The following is a 10,797-nucleotide window of genomic DNA, read 5'->3' on the forward strand; positions in this document are numbered from 1 at the left end:
CCTTGCACGCACAGCTTTTGCTTTACTTATTAAACTGTCTTTATCTCGACCCACAAGTTTTCTCACTCTTATTTTTCCAATTCTCTCTTCCATCCCAGCAGGGTGGGGAGAGAGTGAGGGGCCGTGTGGGGCTGAGTTGCCAGCTGGGGTTAAACCATGGCAATCACATAAATATATTCTCCTTTCCCTGGGTGGCAGGAATAAACCAGGAGGAGCTCTGAGTTGTACAGGCTGTGCCACAGCTCCCTCAGGGAGACAGGTTCTAGCTCAAGGGCTCTGCACATGCCATGAAAAACATTAGTGTTATCTGTGAATAACCTAAAAAAGTAAGGTAAAGTATACTAGGGATAAAGTTCAGAAACCAGAGCTAGTTAGAATAGATAACTAGCTATTATAGTTACTGCTAGAATAGCTATATTATAGCTATAACTAGCTAGAATAGCTAAGTAGAATAGCTAATAGGGAATAAACAAGGTGCAAAGAGGAGGAGGAGCAGCAGCTAAGATTACTGGCTCAACACATATGTGCTGTGAAAAACATTGAGACCAAGTCTGAAGGAGGTGTGGACATTTCCTGCTTTAGAAGCAGCTTTGGAGGAGAAAATAAAGGTCTGTCTCTTCACCCACCCAGGGTAGATGCTTCAAAGGATGACTGGCTTTTGGGATAAAACTTCCTAGAATGATCAGAAGCATGGCTGCTCCCCGAGATCATTGGCTATTTTGTACTTCAGAAACCATATTTCATGCAACCATAAAAACTAATGCAAGCATATAGGAATAAAGGAAAACTTCATCTCACTGTGATATCCTGGCACAGATTCAATCTCTTCAACAGCTCTATTGAAAACTAAATAAGGTGGGAGTGCAGGCCTCTGGTTTGAGGACCAGCTGGAGAGATGTCAAAAGCAAAAAAACAAACATGAATGAAAACCATGAATGGAGGGAGGTAAGGGAGCTGCCTTCAAGCTCAAGTCTTAACACCTGCAGCACTGGCCTGAAAACACACTGAACCACACAATCTGAAAATGTCAAGAGAGGTCACAGAAACAGCTTTGAGATCTAGAAACATGAGCTGAAAATGAAACAGGATTCAACCAGGCAGGACATCAGAAATGGTAGACACAGAGACAGCACCTACAGACTGCAGAAAAAACACAGTTGTAGAGACACATCCTTTCTACCTCCACCAGCAACCGTGAAAGTCACTTCTGCAGTAACATGTGCAAGTGCAGCCCTGGCAGAAATGACGTGGCAAAGTCCTCACCACGCGGGATGGGGCACTCTCTGTTCACATCACCGTGTTGCTCAACTCCGACTCTCGGGCAATATATTCTACACGTGTTTGGTGATACCACCTAAGCCACTAGTTTCTGTCTCATGGTATTGTGCCTTTCCAGGTAAAATGAAGTGTTTGAGTCAAAGGAGCAATGCTGTGCTGGCCACCCACACACCTTGTCCTCCATGCCCATGACCTGGAAGAGGAAATGTGCTTCAGGAAGGACAGGGAATGTGTGACTGTAAGGGCAGGTTCTCCTCGACTCCTTTGAGCAAGTCATTTTATACCTGTGAGAAATCAGATTTGACTCAAGATGCTTCTGAGCTGGAAATAAGTCCAGACTTGAAAAACGTTGAACTACTTGCACTTGTCCTTAGCTTCTTCCCATGAACCACGTACTGCAGGCAGCACAGGGAGTTGCAGCATCCTTCGAGTGTAACTGCTTCCCTTTTCACATCTGGTTGCTCTCAAAGCCCTCGTCTTCCTCCAAACCCCCCATAGTCCTCAGCATTTTCCAGGTTAAAAGGAGAGTCACTCTGCTGGCTGAAGAGAAGTCTAAGAAAATAAGCCTACAGGTAGAGCTGCCAGGCAGGACAGCACCTGCTGGAAGGAGCTGGGCTCAGCCAGGCTAACCCAGAGCCTTGCAGCAGATCTCACTGCGAGCCCCAGCGTCACCACACCGCGGGCCGTTCCCATAGCTACACAGGAAGATAAATTGAGTTCAAGGGACCTCGTGTCGCTACATTATTTAACAAACAGACACACTCAAGAGGAAAACACAGGCAGGGACCCAGTTTAGCTGCTGCGTGGGCTGATCAGACCAGTGGATGCCAGGCTGCCTCACAGAGTGAAAGGGCCCAAATCCCAAACCTCGGCACCATGGTGCTCTAGCCCCAGCCAGGCACTGTGTTAGTCACAAGGAGACTCCAGTTTGGCCACAGAAGAGCCGTGCTGGTCCTGCAAGGCCAGAGGAGGGTAAGGAGAGCCCCCTGCCCCGCCAGAATGATGACCTAGAGCACAGGTAAAGAAAGCAGAGGATACCTGACCCATTTGTAACACAATCCAAAGCCTGACTTCAGGAAGGGAAAGGCCAGTCCCTCTGCAAGTCTGTGTTATGGTCCAGGCCCTCGGACGGATTCCCAGAGTCCTTAAATGGGATGAGGAATGTGGGCACAAGGAAAAGCATAGAAAAAAGCAGGGTGTGGGGAAATCACAGGGATGCTGGGAGAGATGAACAAGGTTGGAAGGTAAAGATGTTGATGGAGCTCGTTGGAGGTGCTGTGGAGAGCTTATGTTTGGAAAGAGTAGTTCAGCATGGCAGCAGTGAAGAGAAGCAGGAGGGGTCTGAGCCAAGGCAGGGAAAACAGGAGCAACAGTAGGTGTTTGGCCCCACCATCATGATGAGAGAAGCATCTTTGAGAATAAGTGCCCTGAGCCAGCGAGGGGTGAGCAGGACTGTTCTTATCACACAATGTTTTCAACACTGGTGTAACCCAACGCCCTTCTCCTTCTCCAAGATCCGGCAAGGAGGAGCAGAAAGTCACCCAGATCGGGTGCAGAGGGCACAGAGAGAGGGATGCCAAGGTCCACTGGCCTGTTCTCAGGAGAGCCCAGCAGCCTCACTGCAGACCCTTCCCTGGCGGGCAGCAGGGACGTGCGGGACACAGCCAGGCCAGCAGTGCCACCGTGTGGGAGCAGGTCACCTCGTTCTCTCAGGACATGGGCAGCAAGGCTTTCTCGAGGGGGAAAGAGCAGTTGGAAATACATGAACAAATAAAAAAGAGAAACAAATAGATCGTGTCTCAAACTCCCCCTTCCCATCCCCAAACTTAATGAGAATGTGAGACTTATCCAGAGACATTCCCTCAGCCAGAAACCTGCTTCCATGCTGGAAGCTAAAAGACTGTGTTGTCTCTCAAGTGCTTTTCAATAATGCCCAGAAAAATAACCCTCCATCATTTTACCAGGCGCTGAAGTGAGACTGACAGGCCTGTAATTACCAGGGTCTTCCTTCCTACCCTCCTTGAAAACTGGGATAAAAATCCAGCATAGACAGGTTTAAAACAGAAATGTAACTGCTACTTTTCTGGCAGCCACAAGTATTGCACAGGTGTTTTCACTGAACTGCCCAACATATTCTTAGGTTTCCACCCTCAGACAATATTGCAAACTTGAGAAATGATCTTTAAATAGAGGCAGTCCTGTATTAGCTCCCTCCTCTGTTGAGGAGGGAGCTAATTTATTATCTAGTTTCTAGGCTGTAAAAACCTACTTATCAGCCTTCTGAGCCAACTGATTTCCTCTCTAGTTTATGATAAAGGCTATCTTATCTATCTTTGTGAAATGCTGAGCTTCAACACATAAACACAATCCAGAAGCATGAACCCATTGCACCCTGGAGTTTGTTGATCGGAGAAAAGAATTTCCCTTCAGTAACATCCAGATAATTGTTCTTAGTCCCAGCTCTACCTGTTCTTTCTTTCTGCTTGGCATTTGAGCTGCAATTTTCAGTAAGGAAGTAAACCTTTTTTATTCTCCAACAGATCAGGAGCCCTCAACAAGAAACTGTATTTTATTAACAGTTTTGCCATTGGACTGTAATTCATCAAGCACATTTAACATACTCCCATCCAACCCTCCAGGAAAGCTCTTAATTAAAATGGCCAGATTCCTCGAGATTCAAAGGCTGTTATTTTAAAGGCATCAGGGAAAAGGGAAAAAAAAAAAAAAAAAGAGGTCAGGAAGCGAGCAAAGCAAGCGAAGCATGTTCTTAATTTAAATGCCCTGCTTTAAGGACTCCTGCCCAGACAGCACGAGCCCCCTCACGCGCGTCCCCGTCCCCACAGCAAACGCCAAGCGCCCCCCCCGCCGCCCGCCAGCCCATCCGCCAGCCGCGGATCATGAGTGCGGTCTTAGGAACGGACCAATGCCCGATGAGGGCCGGGAAAAAGAGCGGGGCGGGCGGAGGCGGGGGGCGCGCCGGGCGCGGGTGACCGCATGCGGGCGCGCGGCGGGAGCGCGCCGAGTCCGCGGGTCGCTCTTTCCCTGTTTCCTTCTATTCCCTCTTTTCCTCGTTTCCCTCGTTTCCTCTCTCCCTCTCCGCCTCTCCTCGCCGCGCCATGAGCCAGTTCACTTCGGGACCGCCGCGTCGGGCGGCGCTTCAGCTGGGCCGCCAAAGCGGCCGCGCCGCCACCCACGACCACTGAGCGGGCTTCTCCTTCTCCGCCCCGCGCCCGCCGCCTCGGAGGCGGATTCAAGCTTTGCCACCGCGCCCGGCGGCGGGCGGCGGCAGCCCGCCGGGGCTCTTCTTCAGCAGGCCGGCCTCCACACGCAGCCCGGTTCAGCTTCGGCCGGCACACCGCCCCGCCGCCGCCCGCCGCCGCGCGTTCCTGCGCTGGGGTGAGACCGGGGGCCGCGACGAGGGGGTGATCTGCTCGGGGCTTCGGGAGGGCCTGGAGAGGGGTTCCGGAGGGAGCGAGCCCCTGGCTCTGGTGCCCGGGAGTTCCCAGCGCCCTGTAGGGTGTTATTGGGAACGTGCTCAGCGAGCCCCGTGGCTCGTCCCCAATGATGGCTCCGGGTGGGCGCTGGGAATGAGCTGCTCCACGCTTCCCTCTGTGACTGGCGTAGAGACGCCCGGACAGAGATAGGATAAAGCTTTGCCCGCAAGCATAAAAAGTCTTGTCCTTTCTGACCCAAATCTGGAGCGCCCAGAATGATTCCTGGGCCAGTTGGGAGCGTTTTGTCCTTAGGAAAGGCTGTGAGCTCTGGAGTGGCTCTTCAGAACTGCTGCTGTCGAAGCTTTGCTTTGTCGAGCAGTGGGAAAGGGAGCTCAGATGGGGACGAGCAGTAAAAGTGAGCAGAAAAAAACCAGCCTTGTATAGAGGGAGTGGCTGAGAGGTGTGAGAAGGAGCAACTTCTCTTTCACTGCCATAAATGTTCTGTAGTGTCTGAGTGGGTGGAGGTAGTGAAGGGAGAGTCAGTCTAAAGAGCCCTAAGGAAGGATGGCAGGTGACAGGAGTTCGATACAGTCTCCTGTCGGAATCAGAAAACAAACCTGGCCAGGTGTGCATCTCTTTGTAAGGTGGTTTCTGCTGTCAGCAAATGGTCTGTGAGAAGGATGACTGAGTACTGACTGAATGTGTGTCTCAAGAAGGTTGGCTTCTTTTCTTTCCCTCTCTAGGGGAAACACACCAAAAGTAAACTTTGGGAGCAGCACTGCAACTCAGGCTCCTGGAATCACAGGGGGTTTTGCATTCGGTAGCTCTGTGGCAACCAGCACGCCCTCCAGTCAAGCAGCAGCAGCCCCATCTGGCTTTGCCTTTGGCACTGCTGGCACCAGCAGCACCAGCACGGCTCAGACTGGGACGACAGGAGGGTTCACCTTCTCCAGTGGCACCACAACCCAGGCGGGAACAGCCGGGTTTAACATCGGCACTGCGGCCCCGCAGGCCACGTCCACAGGGCTGACCTTTGGCACGAGCCCTGCAGCTACTGCCACCCACAGCCCCCTGGAGCGCTGCCCCAGCAGCTGCACCCCCTTTTCAGCCTCGGGGGGCAGCCCACAGGTGGGTGAGCACCGGGCCGGGGGCGGCAGCTGGGGAGGGAGAGGAGGTTCTGCAGCCTCCGGAATGGAGCAGGAGCTGGAGTCAGTGCTGTGTCTGACAGGCCTGTCCAGGGTCTGCAGGGGTGGGCAACAATGGCTCTTTAGCCTTTGGGTTTGGAGAGTGAGGCTGAATAATTCTGGCAGCGTGTAGAAGTGCCAGCTGCCTGGGAAGCACTTTTTAAATGTGTTTTGGGTGATCTGCTGGTGCAGAGGGAAAGGGCTGGGAGTGGAGGGGAGCAGGTGCTGCAGGATGAGTCTGGCTGACAGTGCCAGACCGTGGTTCACCTCCCTGAGGGCAGGAACCTGCTCCCTCCTGCAGAGTCTGCCCAAAGCTCAGCGTCTCGTAGGAAAAAGTTCATCTTTTCCCTTTGCTTTTACTTGTTCCAGGTCTAACCTTTGGGTCACTGACTTCAACAGCAGCCACGAGTGCACCTACAGCAACACTGACCACAAGTACCACCCAGGCACCCACCCTGTCCTTTGGAACCAAGCTGGGAGGTAGGAGGATGTTTTGGGAAATATTTCCTTAAGAGTTTGCGAGTGCTGTCCTTCTGGGGATATTTTTCTAGGCTGGAGTGTGGGAAGGGGCTGTGTAGAAGCATTTGTTGCTGTGGGTTTGCTCTGGCAGTGGAGATCGGTGACAGCTCACAGAGCCATTGGATGTGGTGTCCTGTGTCTTTGATTGCATCCCACATGCCACATTCTGTTCTGTACTTATGGGAGCAAAGTGGAAGGGAGCCACAGGCATAAGGGGTTCCTTGGGAAAGAGCAGAGAGTGTTGAGGCAGAATAAGAGGAAAAGCTGGTAAAATCCTGACATCCCGAAGAACCTGCTGCAGCCGGGCAGTTTGTGTCGCCTTCTCAGCAGGAGGGTCCTGCAGTGGATGGGAGCTCCATGTGCTCTGCTTGTCCAAGATAGAGCTTTTTCTCTTTGCAGTAACATCCACAGCTGCTACAACGGCCTCCACCAGCACCACCTCTGTGCTGGCTCCCACGGGGCCCACGTTGTTCGCGTCCGTCACGAGTTCTTCGGCCGCGACGTCGTCCACCACCACGGGCCTCTCACGTGAGTCACTCCAGACAGCCTTTATCCAGGTTTTATTTACTGGAGGAATAAACGAGCAGCAGGGCTGGTGGTACCTGTGGGCATTGGAGCTCTGCTGCTGCTGCTGGGGTGAGAGGCGTGAGCAGGCAGGGCAGAGCTTTTCCAACCTCTTGATGTTGTTTTCTGTTTACAGTTGGTGCCCCTTCCACTGGTTCCACTGGGACTGCCGGTCTGGGGACACTTGGGTTTGGATTAAAAGTTCCTGGAACAACAGCTGCCACAACAAGCACTGCCACTGGTAGGAATGAGATGCTGAAAGTAGCTGAAAAGAAGAAAGAGTAGCAGCACAGCAGTTCTGACTTGTAAAGCCCTCCAGTAACTGAAAAGAACATGTCCTTCTTTCTTTGGTCCTCCTATTCCATCTTGTTTTGGGAACATAGAAGTCTCATCTCCTGCAAAGGTGCAGGAGTGTAACTGGGTGTGCTGGTAGTTATTAGGTCTGGTAGTAGAACATGAGGAGATTGAGAGTGGTGTGGGCAAGCGATGTTTTCATTCCCTTCGTGACAGATGTGGGGTTTGCTTTTTTTTTTCAGAGGGGCCTATTGGAGCTGCTGCAGTTTGTTACCTACCAGATGTGTCCTCTTCTGTTGCTTGACTTGAATCTCTTCTTCCCAGGTACTACTTCTGCTTCTGGCTTTCCTTTGAATCTGAAGCCATTAACTACAACTGGTGCCATTGGAGCTGTGACCTCCACAGCTGCCACAACCACAACCACCACGACCAGGTGAGTGTTTTGTTACCCCTGTTTCCTGACTGGGGCGAGAGCTGCTGCAGTGCTGATGGAGGGATGTGATGGAGGAAGGGGAGAGGAGTGTTGTCGTGCTTCTCTTTTCTTTTCTGACCTTGTGTTCTGTCCTGCCCCTCACTCCCTCTCAGCACACCTCCAGTGATGACTTATGCCCAGCTGGAGAGTTTGATAAACAAGTGGAGCCTGGAACTGGAAGACCAAGAGAAACACTTTCTCCATCAAGCGACACAAGTGAATGCCTGGGATCGGATGCTGATAGAGAATGGAGAGAAGGTGAGGACATGTCCAGTGTAACCTGATTTTGCTTGCTTAGATCCTCTAAGGCCTTCAGTGTTACAGATGCAACAAACCAGTGCATGGCACTTTTCGACTTGTGAAAAAAAATAGATGTGAATTCTGTCTGGGTGTTTTTCACAAATCTCTGTGTCTTCTATTCTTGATGCATTGGAGCTTGGGAATCTGTTCTGTGACTTTGCTGAGTCACAGAACTTTGATGACAAGTTCTTTTAGGGGGAGCATTCCAATCTGAACCTCCCTTAGTCCATCTTTGTTCTGTAAATCTGTACGTAACTGTCTCTTGTGTGGTGCTGCTTTCTCACTCCCACTCCTCCTCTTTGGGGAGTTGTCTTTTGAGTTTACAAGGTCTAATGAATTGTCTTCAATTTCCAGATTACTTCATTACACAGAGAAGTAGAGAAGGTGAAGGTTGATCAGAAGAGGTAAGAAACTATGAACACCTGAGATGGTTTTGGTTGGTTGTTTTTTTTGTCGTGCCTGGTTGTATGACAGCCCTAGAATGTTTATAACCTGCAGGGGTTTATTAAAATTGGCATTTCCTCTTTTCAGACTGGATCAGGAACTTGACTTCATTCTGTCACAGCAGAAGGAGCTTGAGGACTTGTTGACTCCTCTGGAGGAGTCTGTGAAGGAACAGAGCGGGACCATCTACTTGCAGCACGCGGATGAAGAGCGGGAGAGGACGTAAGGCAGAAACCTGCTTGGGATGTGTGTGACCAGACTCCTGGGGTGATGACCAGTCAGCAGAAAGTGGAGTTGGGATGCAGGACAGTACTGAACCTTCAGTGGCTGCTGTCAGATATTTAACCCTGTTTTGTGCATGGCAACTTAGATTTTACTCGTTAGAAATGGGAATTGTGAGTGGAAGCCCTCGAGTCAGCATGAAAAGCTCTTTGGATGTTGGTCTAATCAGCTGTCTGGGAAGAGCTTACTAATTTTTGCATGATTTCTGAAAATTAATGATTCTTTAGTGCTAGAAGTGATGAGAGCAGAACACACTAGGTGTGGCACCGGCATCCTCATGAGCCTTAAGCGATGCATCGTAGCAGAGTAGTTAGTGTTTGGTTCAGGAGAGAATGAATCTTGAAGAGTGCAGGCTTATTGCTTCCTTCAGTTCTGACAAAGCCTTCCAGGAAGCCCTTCACACTATGTATTGCTTGTCTGTCTCCATGTATCTGTTGAGAGTGGTTTAAGAGTCTCTTCATGCATGTGGTGGAGCCTCTCAGGGTACTGCTCCCACATCTCTGCCAGCCTTGGCTGCAAGACATGGAGGCTAATTGTGGTTGCCTATAGTTGGTGTAACTGGGAGCAGGTTTTCAAAGGTCCCTTAAAATGTTCTGATCTTGGTTGCCTTGTGTTCTGCAGCTACAAACTGGCTGAAAACATCGACGCTCAGTTGAAGCGCATGGCACAAGACCTGAAGGACATCACTGAGCACTTGAACACATCAAGAGGCCCAGCAGACACGAGTGACCCGGTAAATGCAAGCTTTTTTTTTAACTTTGGCAAAGGACATTTAATTACCCTGCAGTTCTGTTAACAGTTTTCAAAGCATCTCATTCTGGTATGAACTCTGGTCGTTTGCTTGTTGATTAATTTCTGCCTAAATTGTGCTTTGTTTCAGAGGCATTTAACATTGATCAGGCTCCATCACTTGCATCTGTCCTGTGCCAAATCTAAATTTAGTTCAGAATGCCCCCCACAGATGTTGATACATTTTCCTTATACCATTTTTGTATCCTCATGAAAACAAGATCTGAATAACCAGCTCTTTCTGATGTATATTAAATTAATCTTGATACTCCTTATGACTTTACTGAGAAGCTTATTTTTCAGTAAAAATTTCCTTTCAGTATTGTAGACTGAGTTTTCCACATTTATTTTTAATTTTGCCACCAGAAGCCTAGGGTGATGAATGTTCTGATGGTTCTTAGGTCTAAATTAGAATAAGCCACAGACATAGAATCTAAATTAGTTTTCCTGATGGTAAAGAGAAGGAAAGCAGCAGTGTTGCTGCCCAGACTTCCCTGGGAAAGTGGCTGCTCAGTTAGGGGAGCTGAACAGTGAAAAACTTGGCTGCAGCCTGTTCCAAAGGAAGGGACAGGCAGGCTCTCTCTTACTCCTCTTAGTGTTTATGTAGTGTAACAACTGACTTGCACCTTCTCTTTCTGCTCAGCTTCAGCAGATCTGTAAAATTTTGAATGCACACATGGATTCCCTGCAGTGGATTGACCAGAACTCAGGTGAGTGTCATCTTGCAGCCTTTTGGGAATGTAAATGGAAAGCAGGGAGCATGTGTGGGAGTCATTGAATTGCTGAAGATCCCTGAGGAATCTTTTCCTCCTCACCTTCAATGTCACTGTCCCTTCTGTGCTCGAGTTCCCCTGATGTGCCTGATTGGGGGCCTCTGCTGAGAAGCCCTGCTTGAATGTTTTTCTTTCTCCTTCTGCAGGCACAAGTGTGCAGGGTTGTGTTCTGGGGGTGACTGTGAGATTAATCCCTTCTTTCTCCCCCAGCTGTGCTGCAGAGGAAGGTGGAAGAGGTGACCAAGGTTTGCGAGAGCCGCCGCAAGGAGCAGGAGCGCAGTTTTCGCATCACCTTTGACTGAAGGACTCCCAAGTTTAACGGGTTAACATAAAAGCCTCCCCAGAAAACAGAGCTGTTTGGGAACTGAGGTCTGAGATGGTGACCTGCCTTTGCTTCTTTTTCTTGCAATAAAATGTGTTGTTTGTTCCAAAGCCAGTCTTTGTGGTGTTGGAGGGGAGTTCAC

At 50.0% G+C, this 10,797-nt stretch overlaps 1 protein-coding gene across 1 annotated transcript; it reads left to right on the forward strand.

Moving 5' to 3' along the window:
- The first annotated feature begins 5,396 nt into the window (after positions 1-5,396).
- NUP62CL (nucleoporin 62 C-terminal like) lies at positions 5,397-10,769 on the forward strand. Its single transcript, XM_018070627.2, is given in 13 exon segments — positions 5,397-5,785; positions 5,787-5,811; positions 5,813-5,840; positions 6,266-6,376; positions 6,815-6,943; positions 7,116-7,220; positions 7,598-7,706; positions 7,859-8,003; positions 8,400-8,449; positions 8,577-8,711; positions 9,393-9,504; positions 10,204-10,270; positions 10,544-10,769. Coding segments are annotated over 13 exon segments (1,482 nt in total). The 5' UTR covers positions 5,397-5,411; the 3' UTR covers positions 10,636-10,769.
- Positions 10,770-10,797: the final 28 nt, after the last annotated feature.

Source organism: Manacus vitellinus, unplaced genomic scaffold (genome assembly GCF_001715985.3).
Source record: "Manacus vitellinus isolate BGI_N305 unplaced genomic scaffold, ASM171598v3 scaffold_19_pilon, whole genome shotgun sequence".
NCBI lineage: Eukaryota > Metazoa > Chordata > Aves > Passeriformes > Pipridae > Manacus > Manacus vitellinus.